This window comes from Danio rerio, chromosome 19 (genome assembly GCF_052040795.2).
Source record: "Danio rerio strain M-AB ecotype USA chromosome 19, GRCz13ab, whole genome shotgun sequence".
NCBI lineage: Eukaryota > Metazoa > Chordata > Actinopteri > Cypriniformes > Danionidae > Danio > Danio rerio.
The window spans coordinates 22,885,113-22,909,556 of NC_141039.2; the positions used below are offsets into that span (position 1 = coordinate 22,885,113).

The window sequence follows — 24,444 nt, forward strand, 5'->3', positions numbered from 1 at the left end:
ATACTGGTGCTGGTAATAACTTTGTATGGGGTTTCTCCATTTCATCCATTTCCTACCTAATACCGCAACAACTGACAGTCTAATGAACTCTGATCAATATCATTATCTTCTAGTTACTGCATCTAGAAGTACAGCTGTTGCAGAAATGACTTCTTCAGCACTTCTATTGAGAGAAGAAATTACATTTGGAGCCATTCCAAGCAAACCTTTACATGGTAGAATCAGTTGGCTTTGGATGGGTTTTCTCAGATATTCCATCCGCTCCTCACAAGCCAGTTGTAAAGTGTTGACTAATAAATAAATAGCTGTGATAAATATCACTAAGTCCCTCATACTTGGAGTTTTCCACTAACCTACTTGCGGCGTAAGTCCTTTACACTTGGAGGTCTCCGGGCTGCAGCGAAATATACTTGAACAGTTTTAGACACCTCTACAAATCATTGGATTCAAGTGTCCCAATCATTGCCAATCAAGTGTTCCAATCAAAAAACACATATAACTCTATAACTCTAAACCAGTTCTTACAAAAGGTTTTGATAATTCATAAAACTCATCTCTACTGTAAAAAAAAACAAAAACAAAAAAAAAAACGGCTTTTATTCTACCTAAAATAAAACAAATAAGACTTTCTCCAGGAGAAAAAAATATTATCAGACATACTGTGAAAATATGCTTGCTCTGTTAAACATGATTCATTCATTCATTCATTCATTTTTTTTTGGCTTAGTCCCTTTATTAATCTGGGGTCGTCACAGCGGATTGAACCACCAACTTATCCAGCATATGTTTCACGCAGGGGCGAAGCAGTGGCGCAGTAGGTAGTGCTGTTGCCTCACACCAAGAAGGTCGCTGGTTCGAGCCTTGGCTCAGTTGGCGTTTCTGTGTGGAGTTTGCATGTTCTCCCTACGTTTGCGTGGGTTCACTGTGTTCCCCACAGTGCTCCGGTTTCTCCCACAGTCCAAAGACATGTGGTACAGGTGAACTGGGTAGGCCAAATTGTCCGTAGAGTATGAGTGTGTATGTGTGTGAATGTGTGTGTGGATGGTTTGCGGCTGGAAGGGCATCCGCTGTGTAAAAACTTGCTGGATAAGTTGGCGGTTCATTCCGCTGTGGTGACCCCGGATTATTAAAGAGACTAAGCTGACAAGAAAATGAATGAATGAATGTTTCACGCAGCGGATACCCTTCCAGCTGCAACCCATCTTTGTGAAACATTCATACTCACTCATTCACACTACAGACAATAGTCTGTTTTCATATTTTAGCGAAAACGTAATTTTTTTTCACGGCAAGGCTGACATTTGCACGGAATTGCTCACATAAACAAATTTATTTTTGAGTACAGTGCATAGTGCAAAAGACCTTTATTTTGAAATCCCGGGATTTTGCTGAACTTGAGATGCGTTTGATGGCTGTCTTCACACCCCTGAAAAAACTGTGACAGAGCAGTTCGGTTTCTGTTATTTTAAAGACATTGAAGTTTCTACTCAGTAAGTATGCTGTTGTTAACTTTTGCAAGATGTATTTAATGAATTTCGGAGCACGACTTTGTAGTTATTACTGTATTTTGTTTTTTCAGAAAGAGAAATTTACAGTTCAATTAAATTAAGGGTTTAGCTAGACATTGTCAAAACACGTTTTGTTCGACACATTTTTAGCAGTTAATTTGTTACATTGTGATGATGTGTATTTATAACGCAGCGTTTCTCAGCACTTCTAACTTACACTGATAGTGGGAATGATTTTGTCAGCATTTTACAATGATGGGAGGAGTTTCTTTCCCTCTTTAAAGCAGATAAATCTTTATTGCACGTCAATTTGTGTTTCTTTCTGGTCAGTTCTTCTGTCACTGAGGGATTGTCACTGTGCAGCAATGTCTTACCTACCAAATCTCTTCAAATACGTTGACGAGCACCAAAACGAATATGTTGAGGTAATGACATTTTCTTCTGTATAATATATGTTCTTTAATATAATATAAAATAATGTTATATAATATATGGTTGTATTATATATTAATATGTCTAAAAACAGCTTTAAGTTAAATATAACTCACAAAAGTCAATATATATATATATATATATATATATATATATATATATATATATATATATATATATATATATATATATTGACTTTTGTATTGTGCCACAAATGAATAATGGATATTTTCTAATGTAAATGCAATCATTTTGTTTGTAAGCGCCTGGCACAATGGGTTGCTGTACAGAGTGTGTCTGCCTGGCCAGAGAAACGAGGAGAAATCAAGAAAATGATGGAGATGGCAGGCAAAGACATCGAGAGACTGGGTGGAACTGTGGAGTTGGTTGATATCGGCATGCAGAAGGTGTTTTTTTTTTGTCATTATCTCTTTAAATTTCTTAAAAACAGCTTTCAGCTCTAACACTCGAGGTTGCTTCCTGCTTTGGCATTTTTGTGGTTAACCTAACCATCTGACAGCATGTCACATGCACTATAAGATTGAAATCGTGTAGTTGTGCTTTTAATGCTTTGCAGATTAACCCACGACACACCCTTACGCTGTTCCAAATTTCTAAACTTAGTTTGTTTTCCGTGGTTCCAAAAAATAATTTAAGGGAAAATTACAAAAAAAGTGTATATTTTGTTGATTTTTAAATAAGTTCAAAGAAATGCATATGTATGTATATTTATATATTTACATTTGAAGGCAAAATGATTAGCCCTCCTGTGTTTTTTTTTAATTTACATATTTTTCAAGTGATGTTGAACAGAGCAAGGATTTTTTTCACAGTATTTCTATTATATAGTTTCTTCTTAAGGAATGTCATTTTTTTCTTTTAGCTTGGCTGGAATAAAAGCAGTTTTACATAAAAACATTTTTAAGGTCAATAAAATTATAGTAACATATCATGTACTGTCATCATAGCAGAAACAAATGACCTTAAAACTATTATGTTTAAGAATATGTTATCTCAGTGAAAAATTACTTGGGAAATATTAACCTAAATTTTTTTACTTTAGCTGTATGTATATGTATATATGTATGGATTTTTGTTTTTCACCTACATTTATTGCTTTTTGTTTTTATTATAGAAAATATAGTCTCATTTTTACTAAAAAAATATTTTTTTAGTATTATTTATTTATTTTTATTTATTTATTTTATTTTTTACCAAAATGCATCTTTAAAATATTAATTACCTGTGGTTTTAAGTATCTATAAGTTGCCATTATCTCTCAAACCAAAAGATTTTACCTTAGGTTTTTAGTAGAACAATACAATAGTGTATTATACAATTTAAATACATTTTTTAAATGCAGGTTGGAAAAAGCTTGTTATTTTACTTTTGCATGAATTTGTCTGTTAGACAGTTTATTTTTACAAAACCTACTCAAAACTTTTAAGTTGAGATTTCAACTTATATTTTGGCTTACATAGACAAATGATGTAAATATTCATTCATTTTCTTTTCAGCTTAGTCCCTTTATTAATCAGGGGTCGCCACAGCGGAATGAACCTCCAACTTATCTAGCATATGTTTTACGTTGTGGATGCCCTTCCAGCAGGCAACCCATCACTGGAAAACAACTATACACTCTAATTCACACACATACAGTTTGGACAATTTAGCCTACCCAATTCACCTATAGTGCATGTCTATAGACTTGTGGGGGAAACCGGAGCACCCACAGGAAACCTACACAAACACGGGGAGAACATGCAAACTCCACACAGAAATGTCAGCTGATCCAGCTGAGGCTCAAACCAGCAACCTTCTTGTTGTGAGGCGATCGTGCTACACACTGCGCCACTTTGACTAAATTTAAACATGTACAAGAAAAGTTTTAAGTGTACAACAGGACATTTTATATAATTTATTCTATATTAAATAAATCTAAAATCATAAAATTTAATTAGTTTTAAAAAAAGTGAAAATGGCAAAAAGTGACACTGAAATACATTTGAACTCCTTGGTAATTTTGTTTTGCTGGTTTTAATTTAGTTGCCAAGTGGTGAAGAGATTCCCCTTCCTCCAATAGTTCTGGGCAGACTTGGCTCTGACCCGGGCAAGAAGACTGTTTGCATTTACGGACACTTGGATGTGCAGCCGGCCAGCATTGAAGATGGCTGGGACTCACAACCCTTTATTCTGGAGGAGAGAGACGGTATGATCGTGCATACATAAGTGATCCTTAAAGTCTTACACCATCTCATGAGCTGGAGAGTACTTGTGCTAGCATCAGTTAACAAATAAAGTTTTTGAGTGTATTGAAAAAAAAACTGTTCAGAACCTTCAATTGATTTGCTTTTTGTGCAATATTCTGCAAAAAGTGCTCCCTTTGGGTAATATTTCACATTCGATATGACTAAAATTAGTCACCACTAACATTTTTTTTTCCTGCTTGCGTGTGGTTGTTGACACAAAAAAATAGGAAGAAATCTCACCGACTCAGCATGTTACAATTGTGTCCCTCTAGCCCGAAGAGATTTCAAGACAAATCCCATTGTCTCTTTTTTGCTGAGACAGATCTGACGCTTGAGCATGGCCCTGTGACCTGTCAGCTGATTTCTTTTTAAAAGCTGTGACAAATTAAGATTCTTTTCAGATTTGCATATAATTAAAACTGATAATTAGATAATGTGTTTCATATGGCACAATCAGCTCTTTTGATTTGTTATATTTACCTCCTTAATCTATACGTATTTCAACATGAATTTCACAATTGTTATGGGTATATACGGTTGCAGTTGCGGTATAGGTTTGCCTGGTTTACTGGTACTATGATAGTATCGTGATACTATGGCTCCAAAATACTTGCGGTGCCATTGTAGTTTGTCAATGGTAGTATCGTCATTAACAGTTTATCTACAATACATATTATTGCATGTGTCTGTGGAGCACTTTAAGATTGCAAAACTCTGTAGAATTCACGCCTATTAAGGTAGCCTATTGCACTTTTTGACCGTTCAGTTCAAATGCACATCTGAATTAGTTAATTTCTTATTCTGTCAATATGATTTAATAGCTACAACAACCGCAACAATCTCTTAAAAGAACAACTCACAAAGTAAAATTTTGAATTACTTTGGATTCTTACCTGATAAGATAAAAAAAAAAAAACAATAGATGAAAAACCCAAAAGAACAGCAGGAAACATTGAAACAATTTTTGACCGCTTCATTTAGCGTAATTTGCGATTTTTGTAGCGTATTTCGTTCGGCATAATATTTATCTTTATTTTATTTTTTTAATGTTGGTCAGTTATCTACAAAATAAACAAAAAGAAGTGATTCATTTTAGGTGAAGTGATGTGCAAATACCTTTTACAATAATAAGGAATAAATGAATTAAATTCAAGCAAGCCTATTATAACATAGAAAATATAGTATTTCTGACAACTTTCTTTATTTCATAAATTTGAGTGATGAATTACATTATCGTAATACTATTTAGTATCACGGTAGTATAGTACATTGCTAGCTAGTATAGTATTGTAATGTAAATTAATGGAATCGCGGCAACCATAGTATGAAATGCAAGTCAGAATTATTAGCCCTTTTTTTGTTAAACTGAGAGAATTTTTTTCAACACATTTCTAAACATAATAGTTTAAGTAACTAATTTCTAATAACTGATTTATTTTATCTTTACCATGATGACAGTACGTAATATTTGACTAGATTTTTTTCAAGATACAGCTTAGTGACATGCTATACAGCTTAGTGACATATAAAGGCTTAACTAGGTTAATTAGGTTAACAAGTCAGGTTAGGGTAATTAGGGAAGTTATTGGATAGTGATAGTTTGTTCTGTAGACTAGCAAAAAAGTAAATAGCTTAAAGGGTTAATAATTTTGACCTTAAAATGGTCTTCAAAAAATGAAAAACTGGTTTTATTCTAGATGAAATAAAACAAGGAAGACTTTGCCCGGAAGAAAAAATATTATTAGACATACTGTAAAGAAATTTCTTGCTCTGTTAAACATCATTTGGGAAATAATAGTTCTGACTTCAACTGTATATAATATTTAATATGTACAATTACATGCATGTAATGACGTATTCATTTCAGTTTCATGTTTTTTTTTGCTTTCTTTTTATTGTTTATGTATTCAAACTATTTATTCTATTTTGTAGAGTTTTCTTTCTTTCTTTTCTTTCCAGAAATGTCCACACTGTTTTGATTTAAAAACAAATAAAAGTAATTTTTCCTACAAAAATAAAAATGCATTTCTGTCTAGACCAGGGGTGCCTAAACTATTTTGTATAAAGGGCCAAAAACCAAATATCATCAAGAGCCATGGGCCGAAGGTAAATTTACCAAACTATATTACACTAAATTTGCCGTGGGTAATTTCCTAATTGATTTCCTAATATTTCATAATAAAAAGAAAACAGTACTTTAAGTGATATTAACTAATGCAGTATAACTTTTGAAATGATAGCTTATTCCAATAAAAACAATCACATTTATAACAGTTCTATGCTCAATCTGCCTTTGATTTGATTTGCTCAACAAAGTCTCTGCATTGTCAAGTGACAATATGTAAATTTAAACAAAATCTAATTTAAATTACACCATTTATGTTTTAGATGTTCAAACATTTGTCTTAAAGGACACACTTTTTATATTGTAATAATCTAGTAACCTTTTACAGTTACCGTGAAGTTATAATTCATGTTAAATTGATTGGGAAGTGCAGATCTATGAGGGCTTTTTGTGCACTTTGAAATGTACAGTAAAATGTTTGCAGAGCTGAGATTGCAGGTAGAAATGCATTATAAGCATTATACTTTATGGCATTTTATTTGACCATGGCTCATGCTTGATTTGATTGTGTTGTAGGTAAAATGTACGGACGTGGATCCACAGATGATAAAGGCCCTGTACTGGCCTGGTTCAACATCATTGAGGCCTATCAGAAGATTGGACAGGTGCAAACTCTTTCTTTCTTTTTTTCCAAATGATATTGCATGTATGCTTACTTATTAAGCCTTTAACAGCTGTTCAAAGTCCTCACGTACTATATGCAGTATGACAGTATTGGTGGATAAGAATGAACTGCATTACTTAATCTAGTTCAAGTAACTTAGAATTTAATTGAATGTAAATTAAATCAGATACATGTTCGCTTAATGTGACTGAAACTGTGAGGAACAACACTGCATATCATTTCATTTCAAAACAATTCACCTTTGAATGCAGTACATTTATGCTTCGCTTATCCACTGATTGCTTCAGTTACTCAATCATTATCACCTGAGTGAACTGTGATTCTGTTAAAGTTCCTCATATGCAGATGCTAATTGACAGGAGAACAGTCTAAAGTTTTTTGTTTTGTGATCTTTGATCATTTTAAAGTCTTGTAATTCAATTAGTTTGCCACATCTATTTAATCTAATTAACTGTAAGCCTATTGTAATTTCTGTATTTTAATGATATGAGATGCATTTTTAAGTTTCTATAGGTCTCTTTATTGTTTATGATGCCTATTGATCACATTTTTGACTGCTAAAAAAAATCAGAACACTGCAATGCAGTTTGGCTGTCCTTTTTTTTCTGAAAAACAGCATTTTGTGAGCTGAAAGTGCTTATTTTTGAAAAGATAGTTGTTGTTATATAGGCGAAAAACTTTTTTTTAAAAACAATGGTGACTTAATGCCTACACTACCTGACAAAAGTCTTGTCGGTGATCCCAGTTGTAAGAGCAGCAAATAATAACTTGACTTCTAGACTAGTTGATCAGTTGAAAAAAGTTGGGAGAATGTTGATTATTCTAATGAATCATCTGTTGAACTGCAGCACAATCATCACAAATACTGCAGAAGACCTATTAGAACCTGCATGAACCTAAGATTCTCATGGAAATCAGTCAAGTTTGATGAGGGAAAAATCATGGTTTGGGGTTACATTAAATTTGGGGGCGTGCAAGAGATCTTCAGAGTGGATGCACTTCTTCTCATACTTAAAGGGGTGGTCCACTATGATATCCTATTTTATCTTTAGTTGATGTGTAATGTAGCTGTGTGAACATAAACAACATCTCTGAATGTAAAAAGTTCTAAGTTCAATGCAAAGGGAGACCTTGGTTTTTACAGAGTTAGCTTAGCAAAGCCTACAATGAACAAATTTTGGGGACTACAAAAAATACTTCCGCCCCCTGTGAGATCACAAAGGTTCGTTACTGCGGACCCAAAACTGTGCAGGTAAGGGCCATGGCTAGAACATAGACTGTAAAATATAGGGCCAGAGGCGCTGTAACGTTATAGCAGAGATAAAGCTAAAAATGCGTCTAATGCTGCTGTTTCCACAGAGCTTCGTCTGTTTCTGTATTTGGGCTTCCAAAAGACACGACACAAAGACAGAAGTGTTTACAGTTCAATATTAATTATGTTCCAGAGAATTATAAAACACATAGCAAGCATGATTTGACAAAATAGCTCCAGAATCTCTCTCAGTTCAGTGCTGGATTCGGCTAATCTCCTCAAAGCAGAAGCTGTGAGCTACAACCTGTAAGTGTTTTTATTTGTTAAAATTGATCATAACATGTACAGTGTCTACTGTTAACGGTAAGTTATGCTGTAGCAACGATGTAAACAATGCAAAATGCTGCTTTCCAAACGATTTAGCTACAAATTCATATTTATTAGTCAAACTGCTGTAAACAAACACACACTCCACTAGCACGTTCGTGTCTCTTATGTGTGCGCGCGCGACTGCATTGATTGTCTTCAGGCTGCTTTTCCATGCGTTTTACATCTCAGATAATGAAGTCAGAAAAGATATGTGGATGATTCATATTACTTACAGCTGCATATTCCAGATATATATGTAACGCATAGAGTTAAAAAAAAAAAAGGATAGCTCATCTCGTGGACTCGTGGTAGCAGCAGGAAAATAAATCAAGGCTCACACAGGTAGCATCCCACATCTTGTGCTTTATTCTTCTGCCACGTTATTTTACAGAAAATAACTTAATCCGAGCATCAGAGAAAAAGAAAAAAAAAACTCCCATGCACATGCGCTTGTTACGGAAGGTTCAAACATTCACACACACACATAGACACACACACACAATAGCAAACGCTCTTAAAGGAGCTGCACCCCATTTTCACTCGTTACAGACACTTGTCAGATTTTATTATAGAGAGCACCCAGGAAGTTGACTGATTGTTTACACAGCAGAAAAGCGTGGTTTTACGGGCGTGACGTGGAGCCGATTTGCAAATCGCAACACATTATGAGGATGACCAATCAGAGTCACTTAAGGGCGGGCCTTTCAGAGGAACTAGGAAATATGACAGTCATTTTCATGTTAGCTGAGTAGCTGTGTATAATCAAAGTGAGATATATGAAAAAATAACGCAATTTCATTCAAGTGAAACATGAGCACACATTGCTTTGCATCTTATAAACACAACCAAGCCTTAAAATTACATTCTGGACCACCCCTTTAATGAACTCTGGGAGTCCTGCTAGCTCATGGGAGTCATACACAAGATGAATTTTTTACACTTTATCCACTGCACCATGACTTTATATTTTGTACTGTAAATTATTTCTGTTCAATGACGAGACTTTTGTCCAAGCAAAGTCAGACCTTACTGTCCTAGTTAAATCATTAAAAATCAAGGCATGAACATATTTTATTTTGGTAAAATAAGTGCAGTCTAGAAGCAATAAGACACACTTAATCCACGACTGATACCAAATGATCAACTTGAAGTCAAGATATTATTTGTTGTTTCTAAAACTTAGGTAGGCGACAAGACTTTTGTCAGGTAGTGTATGCAAAATATTTGTTTTAAATTATGTGCAGATGCATAGTGTTTCTTTATAAACTGACAATGCCATCTACACTGTAAGAATGCAGGGTTCCACACAATTCATTCATGTTGTCCCAACATAAACTGATTGTTAACTTAACAAATTTATCGAACAAAACAATTAAGTTGTGACAATTTTTTTTTCCAGCTCATTTTAAAGAAGTAGTTTGAACAAGCATCAAAAATCATATTTTAGTGTACACTAAAAGGTTTAGGGTTCCACACAAATTCTACATGTTGTCTCAACACAAACTGAATAAGTTAACTTAACCATTTTTACAAATTGAGGTGGATTGAACATAAAACAATTAGGGTTTCCCAAAAGCCCTTAAGATTTGTGTTATTTCAACTCATTTTAAACACGAAGTACAGTGCTTCCCACAGGTTTGAATTATACTTGCGGTGGTATCCAGATTGAAACACTATTTACCCACATCACATAAATAGTTAACTATATGCAACCAACAAAACATATTGAACAACAATTTTATTTATTATGACACTGTTATACTCTTTTTCTTTTTAATGGGTTAAAGCAGGGGTGGGCTAACTTGGTCCTGAAAGGCCGGTGTCCTGCGCAGTTTAGCTTCAACTCTGATTAAAGACACCTGCTTATAGATTTCTAGTAATCTTGAAGACACTGATTACCTTGTTCGGGTTGTTTAATTAGTGTTGGAGCTAAACTGTGCAGGACACCGGCCCTCCAGGACCGAGTTTGCCCACTCCTAAGTTAAAATAAAATAAGACTGTTGAAAAAAAAAAAAAAAAAATCACTATTTCACTTACTTTCATGCTAGTCAGGAGCCATGTGCACCCACTGACAGGTCAAATCTGCTTCTCTCTCTCTTTCAAGATCAAAGCAAACTTGAATGATAAAGAATTAAAGATATGTATATTAAATAGCCTATGCAATATATTGACATGATCAATTAACAAAATATAAAGCAAATGAGGAATAAATGGCAGAAAAAGGAATAATGACAGCTTTAGAAAGCGAAAGCAAAAGCAGAACCTCAGACATTTTAGGAGATTTTTTTAAGTTCCAAAAAGGAGCATCTCTGTGGTTCAGCAGAGCATGTGAGACTGTCTGTGGGAGTGTTGACAGCTCTCGAAACGGGTAAATGAGAAGATTTTCCACCACTTAATTGACCGTGGATGTTTGGTCATATTACGTGGATACAAAATAAATGTAAAAGGCTGATAAGGATGGTAAAAAAAGTGTAACTCAATATACTTGGATGACCTTTCATATTCCTGTGCGGCCTGCCCAAGTAAAGTCTTTGTTCGGGAAGCACTGTAGTAGTTGAACAAGCAGCAAAAGTCATCATTTTTCGAGTGCACTGCTTTGACATTCATTCATTCATTCATTTTCGGCTTAGTCCCTTTATTAATCTGGGGTCGCCACAGTGGAATGAACCGCCAACTTATCCAGTACACAATTTACATAATGAATGCCCTACCAAAATGCCAACTGACCCAGCCAGGGCTCGAACCAGCATCCTACTCTGACATGCATAATACAAAGATTTTAGTCTTTTTTTTTTTTTTTTTTTTTTACATTCAAATGAGTGGAGATCATTTTTGACAGCAAGTCATCTAAACACAAAACCTTTTAAAACTAAAAAGGAATTCACTTCTTTAAATTTAAGTAAATCGTTGAATTTTTGGATATAAAAACATCCATGTCTTTTTTTAATGTTACAGGAACTGCCCATCAACATAAAGTTCTGTTTCGAGGGAATGGAGGAGTCTGGATCAGAGGGACTGGATGATCTGGTCTTCTCTCGCAAAGACACTTTCTTTAAGGATGTGGACTACGTCTGCATTTCTGATAACTACTGGTTGGGAAAGACCAAGCCCTGCATTACCTACGGCTTGAGAGGAATTTGCTACTTCTTTATTGAGGTAGGAGTTAATGCATTTCTTTTACTTTTAAAGGAAACCTGGGATTTGTAAAAGTGGTGCTTACTTAACTATAAATGAGATTGATCATTAAAAGTCTGATGTATTAAGTTACCCAACATTATAAAGAATCAAATCACACTTTTTCTGTCATGTTTAGTCCAGATTAAAATTAAACAAATGCTTGAAAATAAGTACGTTGTGTTGTTTTACTGCTATTTGAACACATTGATGTAGCTCAGTGTATATGTGTGTGAATAATTGAATATTCTGATAATGAAAGATGTGGATCTGTTTGGTGTTTTTCAACAAATACAATACTCATAGCCTAGTTCAAACAGGACTTGTCTGAATGCATGTTGCGATAGCATCACATGATGTGGTTCACATACTGGACACAAAGTGCATCACTGCAAAGTGGGATTTTTTTTACTTTTGTCTGGCTTGGAAGATATATTTTTTTCTGATTTCCATCTAGTTGACCCAACTTGTTACAATGCATGCTCTCTCTTTGTTGGTGGGAATGTGCTCACTTCTGTGAGTATACACATCAAAGCAGAGTTCCGTCATGCATGGTATACAAAGAGCAGACACAAATAACATGCTGTAAGCTATTTTGTATAGACTTGTTTTTTAGGAAAGGAACCTTAAACCATTTATCTTGTGATCTGGCGCTATATAAAATAAAATAAAATAAAATAAAATAAAATAAAATAAAATAAAATAAAATAAAATAAAATAAAATAAAATGGAGTTTAAACTGAAGACTTTCATGATGACCAAGAACTGCAATGTCAAGTGAGCAATGAATATGTTAGACATAAAAACTCTCTGCCTTCTACTGGAAAGTGGATTGGGAACAGCAGCTTATTTCCATTTAAAGAGACACCCACAATTATTTATTTGTTTAGCTTCTACTCAATATGTGAGTTTATTTCATGGTATAATATATGATGTGTTTGACAATTAATCATCGATGCACCAAATCTTTCATTCATTCATTCATTCACTCATTCATTTTCCTTCGACTTAGTCCCTAATTTATCAGGTGTCGCCACAGTGGAATGAACCGCCAACAATTCCGGCATATGTTTTACGATGCGGATGTCAATCTAGCCGCAACCCATTTCTGGGAAACACCCACTCACACATGCACTCATACACTAGGTGCAATTTTGTTTACCCATTTACCTATACCGCATGTCTTTGGGCTGTGGGGGAAACCTACATGAACACGAGGAGAACATGTAGCTGGTACTCGAACCAGCAACCTTCTTGCTGTAAGGCAACAGTTCTAACCACTGAGCAACTGTGCCACCTGCACCAAATCAGACAGTTAATAGTCAAAGGACCAAAACAGAACACACATTTAATCACATAATTGCAATTATTTCTTAGATAGTTAAGCGTCAGCCAAATTGTATAATCATGACAGCCTTAGCTTCTACAGGTAATCTTGGGCTCAGCACTTGATGACATTTTTCACATAACTGATTGTTCACGTGACCTATATTTTTTATATTGGGACCCTTTGAAATTAAAATAAATATACATTTAGGGTGAAAGATGATACATTTAAGATGCAAGTATTGATGACTTTAAAAAGTAAATGACAGGAATTAAATTTTGGGCTTTGAGCAAACATGCCACTGAGGGTTTTCCTTACAGTAGTGATTAGCATCTAATATAATGTTAAAGTATCTATATGTATGTCATTTGTCACACTTTTAAAGTGCTGGAAAAGTTTGAAATTGCACCTGGAAAAAGTGTAAGATTCTGAATAGCAGTGAGAGCTAACATATGAAATGCTTTTGATTAATGACAACTAACACGAGTGCCTTCATTTTATGTTTTCAGATGGAATGCTGTGATAAAGATCTCCACTCTGGCGTCTTTGGAGGATCTGTTCACGAGGCTATGACTGACCTAATAGCGCTGATGGGTGAGACTTAAACATTGCCTACTTTTCAGTTTGATCAACCTATATATATATATATATATATATATATATATATATATATATATATATATATATATATATATATATATATATATATATATATATATATATATATATATAGGAGTTTAGATAGTACAGTTTAGATGCAAAAACCTCTAAATGCCATCTGAAATGTTCCTCTAAAATGAGCATTTCTATCAGGCTCCTGTGTGAATGTTCAGTAATATCACTTTTATGGCAAAGAAGTCAGTTTGGTCTTTAAAGTGAAATTTCTCAACTCAAACAAAGATGTTCAAAAATTTTCATTTTCGATGGATTTGTTTTAATTGGTTTTGTGTTTATATACCATTATTGTTTTTACTGTGCTTGGAAAGTGTATAAAAGAATTCTGTGTTTTTAGGGACTTTGGTGGACAACAAGGGAAAAATTAAAGTACCAGGAATATACGACCAAGTTGCTAAACTGACTGATGAGGAGAAGAAGCTTTATGAAAAAATTGAGTTTGACTTGGAAGAGTATGCCAAAGATGTTGGAGCTGGCAAACTAATGCATGACACCAAAGTAAATCACTCCTGTCTTTCGTTTGTTCTTTGTCAGTTCATATAATTTTATGTTTTATATATATATGTTTGTTTTAAAAACTGTACACTGTAAAAAAGTTTATTTATATAGCACAATTTATTCACAATGTGTTTTAAATAAACAAGAATAAAAGAAACATAAAATAGAAGTATAAGAATGTAAAAACAAAGAAAAAAATGATTCAAAACAGAATAAGATGTGTCAAAACAGGTTTTAAAGGAATGAAAAAGAAAAGAAAGATATAATAATGTCAAAAAGTCAAAACAAATATTTTTATGTTGCTTTAACTTATTTTAATAAGTTAATCAGGTCCCAAATGTTTTAAGTTATATGAAGTTTAACTTGATATTTTTTGTCAATTTGAGTTGAGATGACTAGAAAAGTCCATTTGATTCAACTAAAAATTGTAAGGTAGCAAGATATTTTTACAGTGTAATAATGTTCAATTTAAATTAATTAAACACCCTGAAAACAAATAGACAGAATTGAACATATTAACAAATAATGGGGTGTAAATATAATTATTTACTTCTATATCTAACATATAATTTCAATATGTTGTCAATGTGACGTTTTTCACAATAAACCCAAAAAAACCCACAAATATTTCTGTGCAGGAGCAAATTCTGATGCATCGTTGGAGATACCCATCCCTGTCTCTGCACGGCATAGAGGGAGCCTTTTCTGAGGCTGGTGCCAAAACTGTCATCCCCCGCAAGGTCATTGGCAAGTTCTCAATCCGCCTGGTCCCTGACATGGATCCCAAAGTGGTGGAGAAGCAGGTTTGGTTAATTTACTATGCTCTATCTGGAGTTATTTGCATATGTTAGTCACTTTTTTGATATTTTTTTAACAGACTAGGGCTGAACAATATATCATTTGAGCATCAATATCGCAATGTGTGTATCTGCAATAGTCACATCGCAGGATTAGATTGCTTATTAAAGATTAAAAGATGAAGATATTATCAATTTTTTTTTTATAATTATTGTATAAAATTATTTCTATAACAATGACCATGTTATTTTACATTTGAGTGTTCAATTTTTGTATTTGAATACTGTTAGACTCCCAGAAACCATAAAGCATATATAACCTTTATTTATTTAACTTTATTTTAGCTCTGTCATATTTATGTATGCTTGTAATTTATTATATTTTTGTCTCACTGCATAGAAAAAGACTTGATCAGCCCAGTCAATCTTAATTATTTAAATATTTCCAAAAAGAGCTTATTCAAATCATCTGATGAAATTATACTCATTTTGCAGTATATCAAAGCAAAACAAAATATTGCAATGTTAGATCATTCCATATCGTACTGCCCTACTACAGACATGAATTGTGCTCATCTTACAGGTAATTAGCCATCTGGAGAAGACATTTGCAGAGTTGAAATCTCCTAACAAACTGAAAGTGTACATGGGACATGGAGCGAAGGCCTGGGTGTCTGACTTTAATCATCCTCACTACATGGCTGGGAGAAAGGCCATGAAGACTGGTAAGGCACGATATATGGTTGAACTGACACGACGCATTGTGGTATATTTGTATGGTAGATCACTGATCTTATTCCCGTCTGCAGTGGCATGAAATATACTACAAAGTTGGTTTTGGTACATTTTTGTGACCATGGCACAAGTTCACATGCCTCATTGACACACCACAGCCCCAATGATTTATAAATATATAGTTTTTTTGTTTCCATTTTCTGCAAATATTGACACCTGTTCTTATTATATTAATATTATATATACAATTGAAGTCAGAATGATTACCCCCCTTTGAGTTTTTTTTTCCCAAATGATGTTTAACAGAGCAAGGAAATTTTCACAGTATTCTTCAAACACAATTTTAAGGTCAAAATTATTAGCCACTTTAAGCTTTTGATAGTCTAAAGAACAAACCATCATTATACAATAACCTGCCTGATTATTCTTACCTGCCTAGTGGCTTAAATGTCACTTTAAGCTGTATAGAAGTGTCTCGAAAAATATCTAGTAAAATATTATTCACTGTCATCTTGGCAAATACAAGAATAAATCATTATTTATTTATCAGGATCCCCATTAGCCACTACCAAGGTAGTGGCTATTCTTCCTGGGGTCCATCGAACATAACACAAAATTACATTAATACACAACAACAAAGACTAATAAAAACATTAAAATACAAAATTCATACATAACATCCAAATCAACAATCCACTTAATATTGTTCCATAAAATATTTTTTAAATGATTTTTTAAACCTCCTTTTACTTGTTACAAAGCATGTAATGTCTGACGGCAATTCATTCCATATTTTCATTCCTCTATACATCACAGTACGTTGCTTTGCATTAGTTTTTGAAATGGGAAGCAAAAAATTTCCCTTTAATGCATGCCTGGTGTTAAAATGGTGACTAACATTACTATACAAAAGTTGACTGTACAATACACTTGGAACTTTTAACACAGAAATATTTCTTATAAAACACAGCAGAGAAACAATTACCCTATCCTTCACCAATAACCAACCTAAAGTTTTATGCATTTTCATAATATTAACTCTTCTATTGCAGTGTAAAATGAGTCATTATTAGAAATGAGTTATTAAAACTATTATATTTAGAAATGTGTTGTAAAAAATCTTTTCTCTATTAAAATTGGGGAAAAATTAACGCTAATAATTCAGACTTCAACTGTATATATGTAAATAATATTATATTATTTATAATAAATAAATATTTAATTGTGAAATATAAGTTAAATATTTGATAATCCAATTTTCAAATAAGTGTAAGAACATGTATTTGTTGTTTAAACTAGGGATGCACTGATACCATTTTTTTTTTAAACCGATCTGATACCATTCAGAGTATTGACCGATATAGATCCGATCCCAGTACTGCCCCCCTTTTTTTTTTTTTTTTTTAGCATAATACATTTTTTATAATTCTGGTTATAAACTCAAATAATATATGAAGAGTTCAGATGCAAAAAACTCTAAATCCATCAGACCTCTTTTCTTGTAATAGAGCATTTTCTATCAGGCTTCTCTGATAAGGTTTAGAAGTTTTATTTTATATGCAATGATAAGGTTATTATTAAATCACTAGTAAATATAATACATAACAAAAAAAATTGTCACTTTAGACAATTCTTTGTTTTTTAACAAGGTAAATTTTCTTTTGCGTCAAAACCAGCTAAATCCACGTCTGCTTTTTATGCAAAATCCTCTAAATCCACTTATCGGGACAAGACAGTGTAATTAGTTAAAAATGAAGATTCCATTAAAACTAATTTTACCAAACATAAAACACAAACCACCTGAAATTTAAAAGATATACATTTGTCAAGTAAGAATGAATGAAATCTGTGAAGTAAGTGCATTAATACATAACATTAAACTGATATTAATTGGAACTTATCAATCTACTGTCATTTCTGATATTTGGGATTTAGATTTAATGTAGGTAGAACAATGTAAACATTGCAAACATTGTAAGCTAAGCTTGGTAGATTCAAATAATGAAGTGTAAAAACGTTATGAAACATTATTATCTGCGCATTGTCCATTAATATGAAAAGCTTATCAGATCTATAGGTATTATGAAGTTATACAAATATTGTGCAGTTTTATACATTATATTTATCTTTTAAAAAAATCGCTTAAATTAGCAAATAAAACACAAAGTAGACCTACTGGGCAAAAAGGGGATGCCTCTCAGACAATTTTAGAGGCTGTCATTCATTCATTCTCACCATACTTAAGGACTTGGTTCCAAGTTTATTCTCATAGCGACCACGTGGGATAAAATAACAGCATAACTCTTTTAAGTCTTTTGTAAAATGGAGTTACTGTTTTTTTGTATAGTAAATCGGATTCATTCAAAGTAGCGTCATTGCCGACAACACAATATGAATGCATGCTACACTTCCGACTGCACATTGTGTTTTCTTTTTCTTATAATGCATATAATCTTATAATGAGTTTTTGAGGTAAGGGACATTTTTTTTTGCCATTTACTGACAGGCTCATGCAGTTCAACAAACTTCATCTTTTAAAATCGAAAGCGGTATATGTCTCCTCAAAGCCGGTGTATTAGCGCGCTGCCACATTGAAAACACATGATTGAATTTACACCTTCTGATTGGTTCTCGGATATAGCGGCTTTTGCTGTCAAAGGCAGGTGGCGTTTAGCTGCTTTTACAAACAAACTGTTGTTTCTAAATGCCCTGACGCTGGAATTTAGATGATTTGAAGCAAATCTATTTGTTGATGGTGTAGTACGTGCCTAAAGCATTCATTCAATGGCATTATCTCATTTTTTAGCAGAAGTGGCGTTTAGCGGCTTTTGTATCTGAACTCTTCTTATCTTCTTTAGTAAAAATAACCCATAGGCCTACTGTATAATCTTACTAAACATACTGACATAATCTTACTAAAACATGATGCTTGCTGTACATTTGACATTATTTGAGCATTCGTTATAACATTGATTGGTCCAGCCTGTGTTTCCTTTTTTAATATAAAGATTTTTCTTTGAAATCTGTTATAGGCTACCACTATTGACCCTAATCATTGGTAAAATAACCAGCCTTTTAGCAAAGCGGATATTTTCCTGCAGTTTTGACTCAGACTAAAACGAAACTGTTTTAGCGATATTTACTTAATAAACATTCCCTTTTATGTTATTGACAATCCATATTACGTCTGTCAGTTTCACTTTTATTAATTTGATCAACTACTTTAGAATAATTTTAGAGAGCGGCGCACATTGCGTTTCCGCATCTGAAGAATGAAGCGCTTGATGCATCACTGAGAGACAGTCTTTAATGCTGTTTAACTGGGAGAAGAATACAGCAAAGGCCCTTGTTTACTTCAAAATAAGTTCTTCGTTTGAAATCAAAAAGAAGTGTCTGGGTGATGGTGTATTGTTTTTGAACATTCCTACACCCCTGCACTGCCGTAGGCGAGATTTTAAATGTGTTGCGCCACTTGAATGGATTGCTAAACACAACAGCAATGGCACTGCCCAGTGTTTTGCGATCCTGCAGTGTAGCTTTCGTGTACGCTTTGAATCGTTTTTACTTTACTTAATATGCGTTAACACAGAACCAGGCTTCTTTTACAGTCAGAAAAGAAATAGAGAAGGAACAAGAACAACAAACTACTGAGGTCAGCAAAAAATAATAGACGCCTGTGTTGACAAGTGCATGTGTGAGGAGATTAATAGGTATATTCCATCTTAAAAAAGTACAAAGTCATTTTTATTTGTCATTACTTTTGGAGAGTATAGGCATAGACACTGAACAGGGATGAATGTTTCTAGTGCACATTTGTCGCACCTGTGTTCTAGCAAATGCTTTGCGTTTGGGCTGATGTCCAGAGTAGCCTGACCGATTGTTATAAAAAAATAAATAAATAATAAAAAAATTATATATATATATATATATATATATATATATATATATATATATATATATAGCACACAATGATAGGCTGAAGTTCTGATATGAATTTGGTTGTTGTAGGTTTTAAGACTAAAGTTTAACCATTGCGTGCTGTTTGGGATGTTTTTGTCCACTCTGGGATGATTTTGAGTCTTAATTAGGCCTCAACATTCTCTGTGATTTTAGCAAATGAATTATTTATTGTGTCAAATTTTATTTTGACACATATTTTGGGAAAATGCGTCTAAGGTTTAAAAAAAAAAAAAAAAAAAAAAAAAAAACTCAACGACAGACTCTATGTTTAGTCTCTAAATTTACTATGCTTTCTTATGTTAGTGGCTATTTTTCCCAAACTGACTTCCATTATAACAACAGTTTTTGATTGCAAAACCATGACACATTATAATCATGCATTCATCCCCAGGAGGAAAAACCACCAAAAACCAAGAATGCATGATTATATGGTCTTATGGCTTTGCAATCAAAAAATGTGGTTATAAGGGAAAAAATAGCCACTAACATAACGAAAGGGTAGTCAATTTGAACAGTACACAAGGGTTTAAGGGCATCTATGATGAAAATCAACTTTTGTCAGCTGTTTGTACAGAACTGTGTGTAGGTGTATAGTGTGTCCACTGTGATATTGGAGTGATATAAACCTAACGAGTGTCTTTTTTTAAATTTCCTGACATTAAAAAAAGGACCCAAATCCCAGTGATTTTGAGGCCCACCACAACGTGACGTAGGATTGGGTTTTTCCCTGGCCACCTAATTGGTTGACAGGCACCATGTTTCTATAATAACATGTATACATGTTTGTGTGAGACTTATCATTTCAGAAAGACTTGAATGTATTCCACCACAAATACATCAAATAAACTTACTTGGTATTTTTGACACTCATTTTTGACACATAAATTTACCTCATACATTAATTTAAAATAATTAAAAAAAAGACCATTCCTATCTAAATGCATAAATTGCACTTGTGTGGTAATTGCACAATGCTAGTATTTCCACAAAGGTCAGAGAAGGTGATTTTGCCTTCAAATTGTCAGTTTTGTCAAATTTCTTAATTGTGTTTCATAATTCTGTTTTTCAATGATGTTAGTGTTTGGTGTGGAGCCTGATTTGACCCGTGAGGGAGGAAGTATCCCAGTAACTTTAACCTTCCAAGAAGCAACCGGCCAGAACGTCATGTTGCTTCCTGTTGGATCCTCTGACGATGGCGCTCACTCACAAAATGAGAAACTTAACAGGTAACGTTTAGACAAAGCTATGACAAACACCTTGCAAAATGCCTCAGGCAAAACAGTTTTTCTGCACCTGCCAATTTTTTGCTTTTCATGAAGAGTTTTTATTTTATTCTAATGTAAAGAAAACACAAAAACACTTACTTCTTTCACACTTTATCAGGTTTTGTCTGTAAATTTCAGTTATACTATACAGTTAAAAAGTGTGTTAACCTGTTGTTTTCATCATTTTAAATGCAGTAAATGTTTAAGCATGTAATTGTCTTCAATGGACCTGTTGTCTTAAAAAAATGCTGTCATTACTTTTTTTTTTTTTTTTTACCATTTCTAGCCAAATCTCAAAACTTTCCTGCTGTGTGACTGTCTAAAACAGTACATATATTAATGAATTAATACATTTTTATATGTCATTTATTTATCCATATATTAAAAAACAAAAGCAACTTCAGACATGTTGTCACTGAAAGCCATGTTCTCTGGTGTGACCATATGCTAATTTTAAATTGGTCAATTCCATGGAAAATATTACTTAATCAAAGGACCCCGTTGAAGATCATGTGACTGAAGCCCCCTGTGAAATCCAAGATCTGCACCTTTTAAGTCAGAATTCTTCTTGTTTAACTTTTTTGGAACCACTATACAATTACCTTTTGTTACCCTTTGGTGTGACACCACAAAATGTCCAATAAGTCAGATAAGAAATAAATATTATTCATTCATTCATTCTTAAAATAACATTCTAAAATGACTTGTCAACTTTTAAGACTTAAGGACCCAACGAACACCTTGTTCAGTAAAATGAGCTTAAAAACCAAAAACATTTTTTTAGTAGATTAAACTGTAATAAATAATTTATAATAACTGATTTCGTATATATGTATATATGCACCGATATAGATTTTTCATTTAATTTTCTTCATAGCAAATGAAAATGCAAATTGACTGTTGCATACAATTAAAAAGGTTAAATAACAAAATGGGATTTAATCAACAAGCAAGTTAAATTTATCTTAAACAAAATGAAAATGAAAGAGCTAAACCCTGCTAAGTCCTCGTGCTGCAGGTATTAGGATGTTTGCTGAAGGTGCGCAGCTGTCATGCAATGAGGGATTTGCGTCTTTAATAAACTGCGACATAAACTGCGTTCACTGAACAGTAAGAATGATTAATTAATTCATATGAAACGGTCCCTTAAAAGTCAAGTCTCGCTTTCAGTTTCGGGCTTAGGCATGTTTTCCACTTACACACAAGCATACTGCGCCAAAGCTCAAGTGAACCGCGCTCAAGAGCCCGATTCAGTGCACTCACACTTCTCAAATAATCCAGGAAACAGGCCTGAGCATGGTCGGATAACATAGTGTGAGTAGGCCCTTAGTGTGTTGGAGCAGGGTTCGAACTAAACTGTGCAGGGCTGAGGTTTGACACCCCTCCCTTAAAGAGACTTTAGTTTAGTTTATGCAATCGATTATATCCTGCTAGATTTGACATCATGGTGCTTTGTTTACTGCAGTAACCAAGGCAACATTGTTATTTCTGTTGTTCTATAGGCGCCACCTGAAAGATTGGCAGTTTTATTCAGTAAATGAATGTTTTAGTTTAGGATAAGCGTCTTGCAATCAATATTTAGTAAATATACTTTAAGCTAAAATGTCGCCAATGTTCATTAGTTGAAGCCTAAAGTGGCGATGAGGTCATAACGTGTATGGAAAATCTTAAGAAAGAGTCTTAAATAGGTTTTAAAAGTATTGTCACTCTTTGATTCCTGTATTTTACATTCTCTGTTGCTGAACCTTTAAGATGATGATAAAATGATATTATTAGGCACAGAAATATTAACATGATTTGTTTTGATATTTATTTTCACACATTTTTCCATTCTGTTTGCTTTGACAGATCCAACTATATTCAGGGGACCAAGATGTTGGGAGCGTACTTCTATGAAGTATCTCAGCTTAGTTAACTAGAACATCTGACTCGGCTCGACTAGGCTGGTGCATTTTTATTTGTCTGAAGGTGTGAATGAAATTCCTGGATAAGGGTACAGTCTTCAAGTTTTCATTTCATTTACCGATGAAGAAAAATGGTGATGGTATGGTATTACTTTGAGCCAAATGACAATCAAGCTTTTTTTTGCAGTATCACGTTAAAAACACAAAACAAAAACATAATCACTCCGTTCAGCCATTTCATTGCTAGATTTTCCAGAATTATGATGATTTTTCATGATGTAAGATGCATTTCCACTCAGTTTATTCTTTACTCCAGTTCTCTCTAAAATGATCCATCAAGCAACTGATGACACATGCAATTTAGAGCAAAAAAACATACATTTCTTCAGCTGTATAATATTTCTAGCTGCTGTAATAGTAATCTCTGTGTTAGTGTCTAAATATCTGATTTTCAGTTATGGTTTACATAATGGAGTAAACTGCCTTTTTTGCAATGTGAAATGACACGATCGGTTTTCTAGTGTATTCTGTGTACACATGACATATGCACAACCATAAATGCAAATCATCTCAATAAAATTCAACTTTGATTACATTTGTTTATTTTACTGTGATTCACTGGATGTGTTTTGAGGTTGTTAAAAAAAACATATACTCATCCCTTTTTTCAATTTGTGATTTGTTTTAATGTTTCAATTACATTTTATTAATAAACATTTTAATTTTTATAAATATAAATGTTTTAATTTTGAGGTTGCAACAGAAAAATAATATTGTTACAGAATATTTCCAGTTTTCTTCACCGACAAAATATATATTTTTTTAAATTTATAAACAGGCTCAAGAACAAAGGGTTTTCAAGCATCAGAAGAATAAAGTAATACAGCTTTAAATGTATTTGCTCTAGTCCAGAGATGCCCAAAGTAGGGCTTGGCCCCATGGTAACCTTTGATTCAGCCCAAAGTCCTATCTGAAAAGAGAATAATAAAAGGAGAATGATGGAGATGTGGTTGGGGCGAATGTCTTTGACAGAAATAGTTATTTATCCTTTGTTTCTTTGTGTTATTGCTGAGCTACAAAAAAGTCAACATAAATTAAATGTTTCAATTAAATGTTGTAAATGAATCAGACCTTTAAAATGTATAAAATGTCTCTTGACAAAAAGTAATCAGAGCTAATTAAGGCAAATGTCTAGGCGCAGGTCGACTTGTGTTTTCAGCAGAACTTCGTTGAGGTATAAAGGAGATTATTTATGTTTTTACAGTAATAATATGCTCACTATAAAATGTTAAAATATACTGCTTTAGTTTATATGATTTAAATCTCAGTTTTCATGTTATTTTAAAATATTAGCAGATAAATTAAGGAATAACCCATGGCAAATTGAATGTTATATGATATATTCGGTTTGGTATATATTCAGCCTATATCCCTCAATCAAGCTTGGTTTTTGGCTCTTTATAAGAAAAAGTTTAGGCAGCCCTGCTCTAGTCCATTCAAAATGTTCTGTTTTTTATTTTATTTTATTCTGAGCAGAAAAAAAATGACT

At 33.4% G+C, this 24,444-nt stretch overlaps 1 protein-coding gene across 4 annotated transcripts; it reads left to right on the plus strand.

The window, feature by feature from the left end:
- Nucleotides 1-1,396: 1,396 nt before the first annotated feature.
- On the plus strand, nucleotides 1,397-23,490 carry cndp2 (carnosine dipeptidase 2). Of its 4 annotated transcripts, none has more exons than XM_087294003.1 (12): nucleotides 1,397-1,494; nucleotides 1,839-1,933; nucleotides 2,204-2,347; nucleotides 3,987-4,149; nucleotides 6,831-6,919; nucleotides 11,516-11,716; nucleotides 13,571-13,655; nucleotides 14,074-14,234; nucleotides 14,873-15,037; nucleotides 15,615-15,756; nucleotides 20,805-20,952; nucleotides 22,840-23,490. In XM_087294003.1, exons 2-12 carry the CDS (start codon nucleotides 1,874-1,876, stop codon nucleotides 22,904-22,906), a joined length of 1,425 nt encoding a protein of 474 aa, XP_087150129.1. In that variant the 5' UTR covers nucleotides 1,397-1,494; nucleotides 1,839-1,873; the 3' UTR covers nucleotides 22,907-23,490. The 4 variants fall into 4 exon arrangements, with proteins under 4 accessions (XP_087150129.1, XP_087150130.1, XP_087150128.1 ...); XM_087294004.1 differs by having other exon boundaries at nucleotides 1,397-1,490; nucleotides 1,834-1,933; XM_087294002.1 differs by having other exon boundaries at nucleotides 1,397-1,490.
- The last annotated feature ends 954 nt before the right edge of the window (nucleotides 23,491-24,444 follow it).